Below are 18,067 nucleotides of genomic sequence, written 5' to 3'. Positions count from 1 at the left end.
AGAGCGAGACTCCGTTTTGGGGGAAAAAAAACAAAACAAAACACGAAAACAGTAGAGCGCTTGGGCAGCTCTGCAAGCCAGTTTCTGTCCCAGGAACCAGCTCCTCCCACTGGGGCACAGGAGGGGACAGCTGGAGAGAAGTGTTGCCCATTCATGTTGCCTTACACATCTGTAAGGGGCAGCTCTACTTCAGAAGAAAACCACAGAGAATGAATCTTTCACATAGAGATCATGTAAAAGGTGAGAATGCACACGTGTATCAGGCACATACAACTCTGTCTGATGTGCAGGCCTGTAGGAAGCGCTCTGTCCCCAGTAAGCAGTGTGGACTGGTGCCTGAGATGCTTTCCACAGTCCCCAGCAATCTCACTCTTCTGGAAACTATGACAGCACACACAATCAGGCCGTCCTGCTGCCCACTCAGCCTCACATGTGCCACCTCATCTCCCTAGCCCTTCAAGACAAGTCCATGCCCTAGGTTTTATTGTTTAAGTTCAAAAGCATCTTATTAAAAAAGCAAACCAAATGCTATGCCCAAGAAGGTGTTCCCCTCTTATGTCACACTCCCACTACCACGCATTTCCACTTCACTTACCTACCTCCTAGCTGGGCCACTTCCCACTTGAGTCCAACAGCAAAGGCAAAGGTACCAGGCTAAACAGGAGCCTGGAACACTGGTGCAGGGCCACTCAGCAGCCCTCCTTTGGCCAACTGCCCCCCCAGGCCTCCCCCTCCCTGCACCCTGGGGCTCAGCACTACCTCCAGGAACTGAGCAGGAATCACTACTGGAGCAAGCTTAGGCCGAAAACTGGGAGCAGATTTTGGCCGGCGACGCTTCTGCCCCAGCTCGTCCACCTTCTGGGAGGTGAGGTCCTCATCACAGGATTTCTTGGCCGGCAGGTAGGAGGAGTCCCCATCTCCTTCAGGGTAGTAGCTGGAAGCGATGCGGACCCTGGCCTTGCGAGGGGGTGATGCGTGCATGGGCTCCCCGGGGTCCACATCGGGGGGCAGGGCACTTGGGGGACTAGTGGATGGGGAGCTGCCCACCAGAGTGGCCTCTGACTCGGAGCTAGTCTCCAGCCTGTGCTGGAACTTAATGGAGTCGCTCCTTCTGGGAGGTTTTGGGGGTGTCAGAGGCCCTGCCCTCTTGGAGGGCTGGGGAGAGTGAGCAGGCCCAGGACCTGGCAGCAGGTAATCTATTTTGGGGGGTGTCTGGGGACGTTTGAAAGTGTTAGGGTCAAAGATGGACTTTCTTTGCTTTGGCTTCTTATAAACGGAGAGCTTCTCAGGTGCTGCCGTGGAGCTGAGCACGGCCTTGGGCCAGGTCCCGCCGCTGTTGGAGCCTTCAGAGTCCACCTTGTCCAGGGGGGCCTCCCCAACCCCACAGGGGCCCACCTCTGTCTCAAAGGGCAGCAGTGGCCGCCGGCTACGCACATCCACCAGCCCAAAGCCACGGTCCCCAGAGGCATCTGAGCGGAAGGAGCTCAGGCTACGCTCAGAGGCACTGGGACAGGCCTGGGGGCAGACTTGCAAGGGTCCCCCAGGGAATGGTTTGTGCAGAAAGGAGCTGCTGCCTCCTGGGGGGCCTGGCTCCTTCCTGTCTTCCAGCCTGTCCGTGTAGAAGATGTCTGTCTGCGTGGAGTTATTGTGCTGTATCAAATTCCGTTTGTTATGAGCCTGGACTTCCGGGCCATGGGCTCGAAAACTCAGCATCTTATCAGAGTCTTTGATATTTTCAAAAATGTTCTGGCCACTCCACGAGGCGCTCTGAGGGAACACCTAGGCAGGGATTGCAGAGTAGTGAGAGAGAAAGTGAGATGGCAGGACTTAGAGCTGCCACTGAAAACCGTCCCCACAGGTAAAGCAATGGTCAGGAATGGGCCACCTGCCCCTTAAAAAAGAGACAGACAGACAGAGATGCACATACATACAAACACATGTGCTTCTTCCTAATGGAGAAGTTTTCTCATGGCCCTGGTCACTCTGAACTCAAAGAAGAGTCAAAGTTTTATTAACTTTGAACACTTTCTGAAATCACCTGGGCCGGGCACGGTGGTTCATGCCTGTATTCCCAGCACTTTGGGAGGCCGAGGCAGGCAGGTCATGAGGTCAGGAGTTCAAGACCAGCCTGACCAATACGGTGAAACCCCGTCTCTACTAAAATTATAAAAATAAGCCAGGCACGGTGGCATGCACCAGTAGTCCCAGCTACTTGGGAGGCTGAGGCAGGAGAATCACTTGAACCCAGGAGATGGAGATTGCAGTGAAGTGAGATCACACCACTGTACTCTAGCCTGGGTGACAGAGCAAGGCTCTGTCTCAAAAAAAAAAAAAAAGGAAATCACCTGCATAATGTCTTGAGTATTTTTTTTAATATTAAACATAAAAATAAAAATTCATTGTTAAAAATATATCTCTTGTGGTACACCCAGACAACGGAATATTAATTAGCACTAAAAAGAACTGAAACGACGTGGAGGAACCTTAAGTGTATATTAGCAAGTGAAGAAGCCACTCTATACACTCTGTGATTCCAACTCTATGGCATTCTGGAAAACACACAAGCCTGGAGGCAGTAAAAGAATCAGTTGTTGCCAGGGGCTTGGATAAATATGGGGAGCATAGGGAATGTTTAGAGCAGTGAAACTACTGTGTATGATATTATAATGGTGGTACATGTCATTACCTGCATCAAAACTCACAGAAAATACACCACCAAGACTGAACCTTAATGTAAACTATGCTTTATAGTTAATACTAATGCATCCACATTGGCTCGCTAATTGTAACGCATGTACTAACTACACTAATGCAAAATGCCAAAATTGGGGAAACTTAGGGACAGGAGTGGGGATGGTGGTGGTGGGGTGGTTGAGAGAGTACTAAGAATTCTGTATCAGCCCAACTTTTCCATAAACATAAAACTGTTTCCAAAAAAAAGTCAATTAATTTGAAAATAGTTAATTTAGAAAATATCTCTTAATAGAAAGTTAGAAAAAATAGGCCCAGCCATTTCATTAAGACATGTTTTCTAAATTGGGCCTATTTTTTCTAACTTTCTATTATTAAACTTTTCAAATATGTAGAAAAGTATAATAAATGTCCATAAATGTGCCATGTAGATTCAACAACATTTCACTTAATTGTCTTTTTGTCTATATCTATAATGATACTACAGAACACTGGAAAGCAAGTTACAAAGATCATGACACGTCACTTCCCTTCCTTTTTCTCCCTTTTTTTTTTTTTTTGAGATGGAGTTTCGCTCTTGTTACCCAGGCTGGAGTGCAAAGGCATGATCTCAGCTCACTGCAACCTCTACCTCCTGGGTTCAAGCGATTCTCTTGCCTCAGGCTCCTGAGTAGCTGAGATTACAGGAACGCGCCACCACGTCCGGCTATTTTTGTATTTTTAGTAGAGATGGGGTTTCTCCATGTTGGTCAGGCTGGTCTTGAACTCCCGACCTCAGGTGATCCACCTGCCTCCCAAAGTGCTGGGATTACAGGCATGAGCCATCGCGCCCAGCCCCTTCCTTTCATTTTTGAGACAGGGTCTCACTTTGTCACCCAGGCTGGAGTGCAGTGGCACGATCACGGCTCACTGCCACCTCGACCTCCTGGGCTTTTTGTATTTTCTGCAGAGACAAGGTCTTGCTGTGTTGCTGGGCTCAAGTGATTCAACTGCCTTGGTCTCCCAAAGTGTTGGGATTACAGACATGAGCCACCATGCCTGGCCATGACACATCACTTCTAACAACTTTAGTTTGTACTTCCCCCAAATAAGGCCATTCTCCTGTATAACAACCCCAGTGCCATCATCATACCTAGGAAAATTGGCAACAATTCCTTAAGGTCATCTAATTATCAGGTCCAGATTCAAATGTACCCAACTGTGCCCAACATGGCCTTGATTGCGGTTTTTTGATTGCAGGCCAGCGTCCAGTCAGGGTTCCTGCCCCCACTGCACTCGGTAAATCCCCACCCTGTTCTCAAGGATCCTGTGACCCTGAGGAGTAGTGTGGCTGTGTGGAGTCAGGGCTTTGCCCATACTCCTGGCTATGAGAGCGGAGCCACGTCCAGCCCTTACCTTCAGGAGGGACAGGGTCAGGGAGTCCTGGCAGCTCCGCAGCAGAGATTCACATTCATTCAGAGACTTGTTGTCCAGTGCAATGCCATTGATCTAGAGCAGGACAGACAGCACGTCGGGCCACAGGCAGAGCGGCCTCAGGCCTACCAGGTTGGGGTCTCTGCCCACCTAACCTCCTGTGCTAGACAGTCACCAAATGCAAGGTGCCAAAGTCAGGAGTTGGCAAAGGATAGAGGTCCTCCTGATGAGGCTCAAGGAGTCCAGCTAAGGGGTTTCTGAGGTAGAGGAACACAAAAGCCTTCACAGCAGGCTGGGGTAGGAACGTGTCCTTCTGGGATCAGAACACCGAGGACCTGGAGGGAACATCTTGGCCTGGCTGTGCCCTGCCACGTGGCACGGGACCTCGGCTCAGAACTTCCCAGCCTCTTGCCTCCACAGAGGAAATGGAAGATAAATGCATGCATGTGGCTCGGGAAAGCAGGGGGACTAAAAACAAGACCATGGATAGGAAAGGCCTTGTAGAGAAAGTACCACATGAAGTGGGGCCCTGTGAGTGTTCACAAAGAACCTCTGAACCCTGCTCCCGGAATCTCTGCCCACATCCCTCACAGATATGTGCAGACCTTCTTAAGAAGTGTATGTGCAACAGGTGAACGACTAAACTGTGATACACCCACATTGCAGAGCACTGCTCAGCAATGATAAGGAACAAGCGGCCGGCACACCAGCCTCTTGGGTGGATCTTGCAGGCATGGTGCGGAATGAAAACAGCCCAGCTCCAAAGATCACATACTATATGATTCCATGTCTGTAACATTCTCAAAAGGACAACATCACAGAGATGGAGAACAAATCAGCTGCCAGGGGGCAGGGATGGGAGGGAGCAGGGGGTGTTACTACAAATGGGCAGAGGGAGGGAGACCTCAGTGCTGATGGAACAGCTACGCATCTTCATTATGGTGGTGGTTAAACAGAACATCATGTGTTAAACCACACACAACCACACACACAGACACAGTACCAATGTCAATATGCTAGCTTTGATATTATACTCACGCAATGTGCAACCATGAGGGGAAGCAGGGAGAAGAGTACACAGGACTCCCCTGTACTATCTCTGCAGCTTCCTATGAATCTATAATCATTTCAAAGTCAAGTTTTCTTTTTTTTTTTTTTTTTTTTTTTTTTGAGATGGAGTCTCGCTCTGTCCCTCAGGCTGAAGTGCAGAGGCATGATCTCGGCTCACTGCAACCTCCGCCTCCCAGGTTCGAGTAATTCTCCTATCTCAGCCTCCCAAGTAACTGGGATTGCAGACGCATGCCTCCATGCCCGGCTAATTTTTTTGTATTTTAGTAGAGACAGGGTTTCACTGTGTTGCCCAGGCTGGTCTTGAACTCCTGAACTCAGGCAATCCACCCACCTTGGTCTCCCAAAGTGCTAGGATTACAGGCGTGAGCCACCACGCCTGGCCAAAGTCAAGTTTTCTTCTTAAAATATATGCAGAGTGATTATCTTGAAGTAGTAAATTAATTTGTGTTTTTTTCCTTATAACATATCCACATTTAAAAATTTTTCACAATGGCCATATAGTTTTTATACTCTGGCTCCCCCAAAAATCTGAAAAACACTGGCAAAGATGTGAGGCAATGAGTTCCCCACATGCTGCAGGGAGGACTGAAAAAGCCATGACCTTTTTGGAGCAAAGGGGGAAGATCTCACTGGATGTTAAACATTCATGCCCTCTGACCCAGCAAACCCTCACCCCAGGAATGTACCCCAGGGCACACTCCTGGGTCCCTATGAAGTGGCCACGCAGCACGACACAGATGTAAGTAAAGGCAGAGATGCCCAGACTATCCCTCGGGAGGGACTGATCAATAGCTTAGGCTGCTGTTACTAAGGAATGACACGCAGTTATGGAAATAACCAAGGCAGATCTAAAGACGTGAATATGGGCTGGGCATGGTGGTTCACACCTGTAATCCCAGCACTTTAGGAGGCTAAGGGCAGATCATTTGAGGTCAGGAGTTCAAGACCAGCCTGGGCAACATGGTGAAACCCCCATCTCTACCAAAAATACAAAAAAACTAGCAGGGCTTGGTGGCACAGGTCTGTAATCCCAGCTGCTCAGGTGGCTGAGGCAGGAGAATCACTTGGACCTGGGAGGCAGAGGTTGCAGTGAGCCAAGATCATGCCACTGCACTCCAGTCTGGGCAACAGAGTGAGACTATCTCAAACAAAAATAAAAATAAAAAGATATGAATATGGAGGGACCTCCAAGACATGCTGCTAAAATCTGGCTGGGTGTGGTGGCTCACATCTGTAATCCCAGCACTTGGAAAGGCCAAGGCAGGTGGATCACTTGAGGTCAGGAGTTCGAGACCAGCCTGGCCAACATGGCAAAACCCCATCTCTACTAAAAATACAAAAATTAGCTGGGTGTGGTGGCATGTGCCTGTAATCCCAGCTACTTGGGAGGCTGAAGCAGGATAATCACTTGAACCTGAGAGGCGGAGGCTACAGTCAGCCAAGATCACACCATTGGACTCCAGCCTGGGCAACAGAGTGACACTCCATCTTAAAAAATAATAAAAATAGGCCGGGCGCGGTGGCTCAAGCCTGTAATCCCAGCACTTTGGGAGGCCGAGACGGGCGGATCACGAGGTCAGGAGATCGAGACCATCCTGGCTAACACAGTGAAACCCCGTCTCTACTAAAAACACAAAAAACTAGCCGGGCGAGGTGGCGGGTGCCTGTAGTCCCCGCTACTCGGGAGGCTGAGGCAGGAGAATGGCGTAAACCCGGGAGGCGGAGCTTGCAGTGAGCTGAGATCCGGCCACTGCACTCCAGCCCGGGCGACAGAGCAAGACTCCGTCTCAAAAAAAAAAAAAATAATAATAATAAAAATAATAAAAATAAAACAAAAAGCAAGATGAGCAATTGAGTATATTATAATCCCACACAGGTTACCCCAACCCCCCAAAAATGTGTGAGATGTACATGTTTTGAAAGTTTCTGGGACATAATATAATAAATTGTTAACAGTGATTGCCATCGGGGTGGGAAGTAGTACACAAGAGGTCTAGCCAGAGGAAGAGTTGTTGTCACTATTTGCCTTTTGTACTACTGGAATTTTGTATGTATGCCATGAAAAAGTGTATGGCATTTTCAGTTTTTATTTTTTATTTATTAGAGACAGGAGTCTTGCTCTGTCACCCAGGATAGAGGGCAGTGGTGTGATCTCAGCTCACTGCAACCTCTGCCTCCCAGGTTCAAGTGATTCTCCTGCCTCAGCCTCCCGAGTAGCTGGGCTGACAGGCACCCACCACCAAGCCCGGCTAATTTTTGTATTTTTAGTAAAGACAGGGTTTCACCATGTTGCCCAGGCTGGTCCCGAACTCCCGACCTCAGGTGATCCACCCACCTCAGCCTCCCAAAGTGCTGGGATTACAGGAGTGAGCCACTGTGCCCTGCTGGCATTTTCAGTTTTAAAAGGTTAGTCAGAAGTATTAAATTTGCATGTCCTATGACTCAGCAATCTCATGGCATTTGTAGCTCAGTCTCAGAGATACCATTAGGTGTCTCCAGAGGGTCTATGCACACAGGTAAAGTTAAATGCAGGACTGTTTGCAATTGCAGACGCTGCAAACAACTTCTATGTCCATCGGGGGGGATAATTTATACTACATATAATCAAACAACAGAATACCATAAGGTGGGTAACATTAGCCAGGCTAGACTTGGAAAGATATCCAACGTAGGATGCAAATTGCAGATCTCATTATTGTACATAAATAGCAAAACAAAACCAAGAAATCTATCTAGGTATATATAGATTTGTAGGGGCACTTATGTGGGCTGGGTACTTATCTTCCAAATGGGGGCAGGGACAATCTCTAGGAGCAGGATTAAAGGGGGAAGGGACTGCCACTTTTCATTTTACATATTTTTGTATTGCTTGGCTATTTTACAACAAATAGGACTTACTTTGGTAACAAAAATTTAAAAATAGGTATTACATTTAGTTTTTTTAAAAAAGGGTCGTGTTTAAAAGTCACAACACAATGATGTCAATTTTTTAAACTGTCCTTGATAAACATTCATGAGAATGTTCAATGTAGAGAACTACATTTAAAATGTTAATAAAGCTGGGCGCTGTGGCCCATACCTGTAATCCCAGCACTCTGGGAAGCCAAGGCGGGCAGATCACCTGAGGTCAGGAATTCGAGACCAGCCTGGCCATCATGGTGAAACCCCGTCTCTATAAAAGTACAAAAATTAGCCAGGCATGGTGGCACACGCCTGTAATCCCAGCTACTCAGGAGGCTGAGGCAGGAGAATCACCTGAACACAAGAGTCGGAGGTTGCAGTGAGCCAGGATTGCGCCACTGCACTCCAACCTGGGCGACAGAGCAAGACTCCATATCAAAAAAAAAAAAAAAAAGAAAGAAAAGAAAAAAAGTTAATAAAGGTTATCTACAGGTGGTACGAAAGCAAGTGGTTCTTATTTCCCTCTTAGGCCTTTGGAGGTTGCAGTGAGCTGGGATTGCATCACTGTACTCCAGCCTGAGCGACAGAGAGAGATGGAGAAAGGTTATCTACACATTGTAGCAACGCAATTGATTCTTATTTCCCTCCTAGACCTTTTATTTCCTAATTTTCTACAGTAAATAGAAACATACCATCAAGAAACCTATGTTTAAATGTTCACATAGTACAATCCCCAGAACAAGGAAAATATAAAATCTTTGCTCATTACTTCTTGCTCAAACCTCCCCAATGTAATCTGTCTATGCACGGCAGATGACCCTGGCTCCGGTCTTGAGACTTACCGCAACAATCCTGTCTCCCACAGCAAGGGACCCTTCTTTGGCGGCAGGGCTTCCGGGCAGCACGGCGGCAGCATACACTCCATTCTCCAGACTGATGCCACTGTCTGCAAGCCACAGGAGGTCACTGGGTGGCCCCCGGCCTCGCTGCCCAGCCCCGGTCACCCCACCTCATCTTTGTTACCATCTTCCTACAAAAGAGGATGTCAGCAGGCTGCACCCTATCTACCCCTGCACCCTGCCCCAGGTCCCACCAATTGGGGGCTCAGTTACATCTGCCCTTACATCTGCCCGGGTAAATCAAACACTCAGAAAGCAAGACTCAGGGCCCAGACAACCTCCTGCCAGGAAAGCACATGGGCTACATTTAAATGGCATCGGCCCCTCATCCCTGTGAACGAGGTACTCTAAGGGGCACCCCTGGCACCTGTCCACAAAAAAGGGCCCCAGCCACCTGAGGCACTCTGCCATGTCCATAGGCCTGCTACCTTTCTGTCCACTGAGGTTGATGTGCAGCGGCGTAACCACCTTCCCACCCAGGGACTTCCTCCGCCGCACGACCATGTTGATGGCCCCCTCCCCATTAAGGAGCGCCTTGATGGCCTGCTTCTTGTCCTTGTTGATGAGGTCCACATCGTTGATTCTCAGCAGCCAGTCGTTGACCCTGAGAAGGGGCACAGCCAGTTCAGCACTCACACAGGCTGTGGGACCAGCGGTTAGCCGCCCACCACTACCATTCAGGGGGCTGACTGCCAAGGTGTGGGTGCCTCACATACACGTTCAGAAAATCTCCTCTTGCAGGAGTGCACATTGGTAAAATTTGCAGATGCTGAGGTTAGACAGCCTGGGTTTAAATCCTGGCCCTACCACTTACTAGTTGTATGATCCAGCCCCTCCAGGCCTCAATGTCCTCATATGTAAAATGGGGGCAACAATCATGCCTACCTTGTAGGGTTGTAAAGACTAATCAATTAATTTCTATAAAGTATTTAAACCAGTACTCAGCAAACAGTCAGCACTGTGATAGTGTTAGCTATTTTATCATCATGACTATTTCCCTGAATGAGCATGCCATGTACGTCCTGGGCTCTCACACATACCCCCTGAGCACTTTCCCACCCAAAGGAGCAAAAGACAGCACCTGGTAACTAAAGAATAATCAGATTCAGAGGCAACTGAGAAGCACTGTTTCTTTTCGGAGCAGTATTAAATGCTGAGACTGCAGGCCTTGGACAGATCTCAGGCTGGGAAATGTTCACCTAAGTGCTACCTGGCTCTCTTCGGGTCCTCCGCACTGGGGAGAAGGGCCCCACCTTGCCTCCAGGGCCTGGGCCTCAACTCTTACCTTAAGCGCCCATCAGCAATGCTTCCTTTATCCACTTTAGTGACAAATATGCCACAGTCCCCCGGGAAACAAGGCTCATTCACACCTTCTGCCATATCAAACCCCAGTGCCTTCAAGTCAATATCCTCCTGCAAAAACAGCAGCAACAGCAACGCATTTCACAAAGCAGTGACAGAAACATTTGGCTCTTAAGCCCCCGAGCTGCTCACTCCAATGTGGGGGACTGTCCCTTCACCTCATCTGATGAGACACTCCATCCCCAGGATGGAAACCTATGAGTACCTGCAACCTGCCCCTTCTGGCCACTGCAGACAGACATCCCTGTCAGCGTCCCCCCAGGACCCTGCCCTTCCCTGACTGCAACCCAGCCTGGACAGCTGCTGGGAAAGGATGCCATCGCACTCCTGGGAGGAAAAGGAAAACCTCCAAACTTGGAGTGGTGAAACTGGGAGATACTGCAAGAGGGTCACCTTCTCCTCCCTCATCCATCAGAGAAGGAGAGAAGAACCATCAGAGGCAGCTTACCGTCTCCCTCTCAAACTCTACAACTTCCGTTTCCCACTCCATGGAATCCGTGTCAATGGCCGAGTCGTGGGAGCTGTGGGCCATCAGCTGCCGGAACCGGGCCTCCTTTTCCAACTGGGATTCCATCTGTTCCCTGTGAAGAGAGAGAGTCATGGTGAAAGCCCCTTGGGAGGTGAAACATCCCACCGCGTAACGGCTCTGAACCTCATGAGGCAGGCAGTTCGTGAGAGCTAAAATAGGCTCCTTTCCCCACTGTTTCCCAATAACTCGGAGAGTCAGGTCAAGGCTTCCAGGGTATCTGTGAGTTTTCACAGTGGTTTTTTAAAAAAAGACACATTCTCCCCAAATTTATCTAGAGGTTTAACACAATTAAAATTAAAATGCCAGCTGGGTACAGTGGTCCATACCTGTAATCCCAGCACTTTGGGAGGCCGAGATGGGCAGATCACCTGAAGTCAGGAGTTTAAGACTAGCCTGACTGACATGGTAAAACCTCATCTCCACTAAAAATACAAAAATTAGCTGGGCGTGGTGGCATGCGCCTGTAATCTCAGCTACTCGGGAGGCAGGAGAATTACTTGAATCAGGGAGGTAGAGGTTGCAGGGAGTAGAGGTCACACCACTGCACTCCAGCCTGGCGACAGAGTGAGACTCCATCTCAAAAGAATAAAATTTAATTTAAAAAATAAAATCAAAATGCCAACAAGATTTTTTATAGATACAGACGGCTATTCTAAAGTGTATACAAAAAGGCATCAGAATTGCTAAAACTATTTTGAAAATGACTAAGTGGGAGGAAACTCTCTACCCAATTTAAGATTTAGTATACAGCTACAGCAATCAAGACTGTGCTGCTGTCAGGGAGACAGACACACAGGTCTGTAGAACAGAGTAAGAAACCCACGAATGCCCCAAGTTACCAAAGGTGCATACGTTAACAGAGGAAGGACAGCCTCCAATTAATGATGCTGGAGCGACTACACATCCATGGCCAAAGAAATGAATCTCAACCTAAATCCCTTAACCTCGGATAAAAGTTAACACCAATATATCACAAATTGAAATGCAAACTGACAGAAGCAGCAACAGAAATACCACTTAAATAGTTATATTAGGATGAAGACGTAGTTCTTAACATTTCCTTTAATGCCATTGTTACACTTTTAAAAAATGTTCACTGATGGCCAGGCGTGGTGGCCTATGCCCGTAATCCCAACACTTCAGGAGGCCGAGGTGGGTGGATCACTTGAGGCCAGGAGTTCAAGACCAGCCTGGCCAACATGGTGAAACCTCGTCTCCACTAAAAATACAGAAGTTAGCCAGGTGTGGTGGGCACCTGTAATCCCAGCTACTCGGGAGGCTGAGGCACAAGACTCACTTGAACCCGGGAAGCAGAGGTTGCAGTGAGCAAAGACTATACCAAAATGCACTCCAGCCTGGGCTGGAGTGAAACTGCATTTAAAAAAAAAAAAAGTAGGTTTGACTTCATCAAAATTAAAAATAATAGCTCTGAGAAAGACCCAGTAATGAGGATGTGAAAGAGAGACTCAGAAGCCTCATTATATCCTCAGGTGACTGGCCTGTGACACCCTCCCTGAAATCTGGGTCCAGGCTGCCTTGCCAGCTCATGAACGCTGCCCACTGGGCTCCTGACCTACTTGTGTTTCCTGCTTCAGCAGACAAGCTCCAGGGCCGCACTTCTGCCTAGGCTGTGCTCTCACCAGCCGGCTCTAGAATGCCACTCAGCCTCCAGGGCAGAGCTCCAATGCCTTCCAACGCTGCCCCAGCCCCTCCCCAGGCCAATGCAGCCGAGCTTAGCATTCAATGCTCACTATACCTGTCTCATCTGGAATTACCAGGGAGTGCCTGAGGCTTCCCAGGCAGCAACACAGACCCCCTCACCCGCATCCTGCCAGTTAGAGAACTTAGCAGACAGGAGGCACAAACGCAAACATGCTGAATGAACACAGAAGCTGAATGCACAAGCTTCAGGCAACTCTGGCCCAAACAAGAGGCAAAACATCCCATGTTCACGCCCCAGAGGTTCTAGGCTTTCCCTTCAAAGAGAACTCCTTGATTCCATCACATTGCTAGACCCAAGATGGTCCCTGTGAAGAGTCCTGCCTTGCCTCTTAACTCCTAAAATATTCCTGAGAGCACCCAAGCTCCAGAGAGTCTGGATTTTTACAGAATAAACGGAGCTCTTTGTCTCATTAGGAGTTTTACTGAATGGAAAAGAAGAGAAGCTGTCACTCCCTTCTGAAGGGCATTGCTTGAGTGTGCAAGGCTTGCACACTTGCACTCACACATGAGCTTCTCACTGCCCCCTCACCACACTAACAGATAGGGAAATGTCACATAATGGATGGAGAGCCACTGCTTTCCAACTAGATTTGGGTTTTAGACCGTGGCCTATTGGGCTTTGCCAATTTCTATGCTTAAACCCTGATCTTTGTATTTCAATGCACTACTAAAGGCCACTGAGTGTTTAAATGACACCCTGGGAGGCTGCTGTAACCAAGGGGAGGATATCTGACACCCCAGTCTTCCAAATGGGCATCCAAATAACACAGGCAGAACAGACTGCTGGATGGGGGTTGCAATTGCCTTTAAAACTCTAGATCACAATCTGTCGCCATTTTACTCATTGATGTACTTGTCTCTTAGATGGACCTGACCTTGGTCTGTGTCTCTTCCTGTGCACTGTGAGCCCATGAGGAAAGGGACTTGATATGCTTGTCAGTGCCATTTCTCCAGTGCCTCTAATGGAGGCTGGCCCATACAGAGCAGGTACTTGAAAAATCTCAGCGAGTGAGTGATTAGGGGAATGAATGAATGGGTAACACATGCATGCCTGCCCCGAATGGACTGCTTGGGAACAGGGCCCTCCCCCCTTCCTAGTGCCTTGGCACACAGTGCCTGCCCTGTGTCTAAGAATTTCTGGCCTAAAAATTTCTAATTAACCCAACATAGAGATAACATTCAAACCCATTCTACAGACTGACAGAGCAAGACAGAGTGAAGTGAAGGGACAAACAGCCAGGTCGACACAGAAGGATGAGGCCCTGGCCAATGCACTCAGCATTGCCTTGCCCAGAAGGGGCTCCCAGATGTGAGCCTGTCCCAGCCTACTTGAGCTCCTTCAGCTCACGGCTGACGTCATTCTTCTGCTTGCGGGTGTCATCCAGGCTGCGCAGGGCCTCGGCCAGCTCACTCACCGCACGGTCCCGCTCCCGCCTCAGGTTGTCACACAGTGTCCTGGTGGAAGGAGCAGCAGACAAGGTCACCTGAAGGGGCACGGGGAAAGGGGCTCCCAGTCTGCAGCGGATGGCCTGGCTGCCTCACTGCAAATACCTGCCGGCATGTGCCCCATCCCCAGATGCACAGGAGCGCTTGGGAATCTGGGGGTAAGACCACCTAGGCCAGCCCCAGTGCACGACAGAGGGAACGTGGAGGACCTGTGCAGGGAAGATATACCCCCAGAGTCACCCCGCAACAACTGTCAGGTTCCCAATGCCCCGTTTCACCCTCAATGTGCCTGGGGTTAAGGACCACCCTCTGCACACACTCACTGTTCTAAGGTCAACTTGAGGGGCCGGGGGTGGCTCTCCTCTATATGAAGCACCCCCACCTGCTTGGCAGGCCTGTGCTCCAGCACTACTCCATGTCTCATATCTACCCACAGGCAGAGCTTTCTAGAGCTATCCCTGTACCCTGCAACTGGGATGGGAGCCCCTTCGGATAGCTGCCGGTCCCCATGTATCTCTGTCTCTCTTAGCTCTGTGCAGGTGCAAAGTACAAGCTTGGCGAGACTCTACGAAAGAGGACCCTAAGGAGGTGGAGACAGATGACCTGGCTGTGGAGGGGCCTGGGCTCTGTGCCACCTCCATAAACGGATATAACCAGAGGACTGTGGTTCCTACCTCTCCACAGCCTCAAATCTCCCCCAGCCTCAGTCAGAGCCTGGCTGAGGACTGTCCCCTAGAGATACCCGTGGAAGGGGTCCGGGCAGAAGCAGACAGGGAGCAGCCCCTGGGCCTCCCTCCCCTTGCATTGGGCACCTAGCTGTGCTCTCCATTGGCAGGGCCTCACGACCTAGCCATCCTCATCTCCTGATCAGCCCCTAGAGACATTGGTCTCTCCCCTGACCAACCACAAGGAATCTTTTGGAAACCTCCCAAATACCAAGACATTATCTCTCCCCACCCCAAACATCATCACGACCACAGCCTCTCCTGGATCCTCCCCAGCCAGGATCAAGTCCACACTGCTTGGCTTCCCTTTCAAGGCCTCTACACCTGCCCCTGGGAATCTCGTCAGCCTGCCCTCCCCATGACTCACCCATGTCCCTGCCCTGAGCACACGCCACAGGTCCCCTCCGTCTGCAATGCCCTTCCCCCTTTTCCACCTGGAAAAACCCCACTCGCGCTTCCAGTTCTAGCTCGAATGCCATGCTCTCTGGGGAGACCTCCCCACACCCCAGGGAGCCCTGCATGCCCCCCACAGCCCTGGAGCTCAGTCGCGCATCTTCCTCCCCCACTGCTTTGCCCACCCAAGCCTCTCCCGAGGTCTGTTTGGTCCAGGGATCTGAGACCCTGGCACACAGTAGGCGCCTGGGGAATACTGCTAAAAGGACGCATTTCGGATGTGCTCTTCTCATCAGAAGCCCTCAAATAAAAGAGGTCGGCCTCATGCCCCTTCACAGGCGTCTCATGTGGACATAGTACATACTCAGGACATATAGGGCTGAGTGACATGGGAGGGAGAAACAATGGAAAATTCTAAAACTAAGAGGCAAGGCTGGGGCATCAACTAGGGGTGAGAAAGGAGGAGCCCAGGTCCCTCCCACCTTACCTGGACACACAGCAAACGATTCAGACCCTCCCATCAGACCCTAGCAGGTCCCCACATCCTGGGGAGATGCGAGCCCACGCCAGCTCGAAGGCACCCCGTACCGGATGCTGTCACGCTCTGCTACGATCTTGTCTCGCTCCTGGAAGGCCCAGTCCCGACGGCACTTGGCCACATCCGCCTCCTGAAGGGCTTCCTTCAGCTCCTGGCACAGAGCCTTGCACTGCTTTCGAAGGATTTCAACCTCCTTGTTGGCTCTCCCAGCATCCATTGTCACCGTGTCTTTGATCTGGTGGGAGTAAGGGGCAGGGAGAGGGAGAGGCTGCTGAGCCTCATGGACCAGGAGCGCCTCCCACCAGCGCAGGGGTCAAGGCTGAGGCTCTAGGGAGCTGGATGGAAACACGGAGCCCATCGCAGCACACCCCCTCCACCCATACCCCCAGTGACTACACCCCACAGCCACTGTCCTATTAACCAGCCCCCCCCCCACAGCCCCCACCATGTCTGTGATCCTGGTTTTTATAATCTGGCAAGCTGAGTTATTTTTAAAGACAAAAATACATCAGTATTCCTGCTGGTGAAGTGCTGTGTATCTCAGTTCGTTTAAAAAGCTGAAATCCAAAGCATTTGTATCTTGGCACATCCCTAGAGAGTTATATGCTCCACTAAAATTTCAAGTCAAACTCTTAGAAGCACCCATATGAAAAGCCCCCTCCACACCTCTATAATCCTTAGAAAACACGGAGAAATGATGGATGACAAAGTGAGTGTTTACTGTAAGAATAACTCCTCCCCTGGTTCAAAGGCTTTCCAAACACGCAAAACAGAAGCATGACAACAGAGGCGGTGATGACACTGGTGTCCCCGCCCCGAGACTCTCCACCCTCAAGTGCTAGGACACAGGAAGACACACACGCACAGGAAGAAAGCTTCCGTTCCCTCTAAAGATCATTCTCCAGAGAACAGGAGATGGCAGCCTCTGCAAAAACATGTTCAGAAAGATCTCAGACATAGAAAACAAGAGAAGAGAATGAAGTTGACAAGAAAACACCTACAGTCAGTTGATAAATCCCCCCATCTCTCAAAACAGAGGCAGAGGAGCTGAAAAACAATTTGCACAAAAAGGACCATCAAAACTCGAGGGTGCCAGTGCAGTGACTGGCTTTGCTCGGACCTCACAGTTCCTGGGAGTCATTCAAATCATTTCAGTTTTGATTATTTTTTCAGCTTTACATGGTATGCCGTGTTTGTTTAGTTTGCTATTTTCAAAAAAAAAAAATCCTTAAATTTTCATTTTAAAAAGAATTATTTGGGGGCAGGGTACAGTGGCTCACACCTGTAATCCCAGCACTTTGGGAGGCCAAGGCAGGCAGATCACATGAGATCAGGAGTTCGAGACCAGCCTGGCCAACATGGTGAAACCCCATTTCTACTAAAACTACGAAAATTAGCCAGACATGGTGGCATGTGCCTGTGGTCCCAGCTCCACGGGAGACTGAGGCAGGAGAATTGCTTGAACTTGGGAGACAGAAGTCGCAGTGAGCCCAGATGGCGCCAACTCACTCCATCCTGGACAACAGAGTGAGACTCGGTCTCAAAAAAAAAAAAAAAAAGTATATTAATTTAGTCAAGAATTTATGATAAAAAATACTTTTCAAAATTTACATTATACTCACTGTTTTACAATATATTTATGGATAGTTTTAGAGATGACACATGTTACCACGTGGATTCCCTGAAAGGTTTCTCCATGGTGCTCTGGATGAGCATCTAGGGAGGCCCCAGGTGCAGACAGGAGGAGAGGCAGCGTAGGAGGTGGGCAGCTCCCCCAGCCCACAGCTCCCTTCCTTCCCCTGGGCCCCACGCCATTGCTGGTCTCCAAAATGAATTCATCCCCAAATACTGCTTCCTTGTAAGGAGTACAAGAAGTACTATACTTAGTTTTAGTGAAGGGGGAAGAGGGGAAAGAGGTACCTTTAAAAAAATGGTAAAATTTGGAAGCCCAGCAGACCCAAGTGACCAACTGATTGATTCTGATCACACTGGTGAGGAACCGCAGGGTCTAGAAGTGACTCACCAGGGCTCCCCCATCCTGCAGAGCTGACTCATGATCAGTACCGGCTCCTCTACCCCAGGCAGACTCTACCCCAGGCATCAGATGTCAGTCTGAGTCTGCTCTAAAAGCGCCACCTGCAGTCTCTTTCTTCCAGTGCTGGGTGAGCAAAGGTGTGGGAAGAGATGGACCGGTCTTCACAAGACACTTGCCAGACCCAGCCATGAGGCCAGTGAGAAAGGCCCATGGGCTGCAACCCAGCCCCAGAGGGCCAGAGCCCACTCGAGGGTCCCAGGGAAGGATGGGGCCCAAGTGTGGAGTGGTGCCCCTGAGCAGACGGCTCTCAGGTGAGGGCACCTCCCTCTGCTTCCTGGGCAG

The 18,067-nt window shown here is 49.7% G+C and overlaps 1 protein-coding gene across 3 annotated transcripts in view; it reads right to left on the bottom strand.

The window, feature by feature from the left end:
- DLG5 (discs large MAGUK scaffold protein 5) overlaps nt 1-18,067 on the bottom strand; it is a 135,980-nt gene that overhangs the window by 29,542 nt on the left and 88,371 nt on the right. For all 3 annotated transcript variants that reach the window (XM_007962848.3, XM_007962849.3, XM_073019032.1), the window contains exons 8-15: nt 15,741-15,925; nt 13,918-14,043; nt 10,786-10,918; nt 10,261-10,388; nt 9,404-9,579; nt 8,919-9,022; nt 4,087-4,179; nt 760-1,779 (exon numbers count right to left, since the gene is read on the bottom strand). In XM_007962848.3, coding sequence (XP_007961039.2) covers nt 760-1,779; nt 4,087-4,179; nt 8,919-9,022; nt 9,404-9,579; nt 10,261-10,388; nt 10,786-10,918; nt 13,918-14,043; nt 15,741-15,925 — 1,965 coding nt within the window. The remainder of the gene's footprint in view (nt 1-759; nt 1,780-4,086; nt 4,180-8,918; nt 9,023-9,403; nt 9,580-10,260; nt 10,389-10,785; nt 10,919-13,917; nt 14,044-15,740; nt 15,926-18,067) is intronic.

The sequence above is a fragment of the Chlorocebus sabaeus genome, chromosome 9 (genome assembly GCF_047675955.1).
Source record: "Chlorocebus sabaeus isolate Y175 chromosome 9, mChlSab1.0.hap1, whole genome shotgun sequence".
Lineage (NCBI taxonomy): Eukaryota > Metazoa > Chordata > Mammalia > Primates > Cercopithecidae > Chlorocebus > Chlorocebus sabaeus.
Note: the sequence above shows the minus strand (reverse complement) of the source record. Positions and strands in the feature narration are given on the sequence as shown.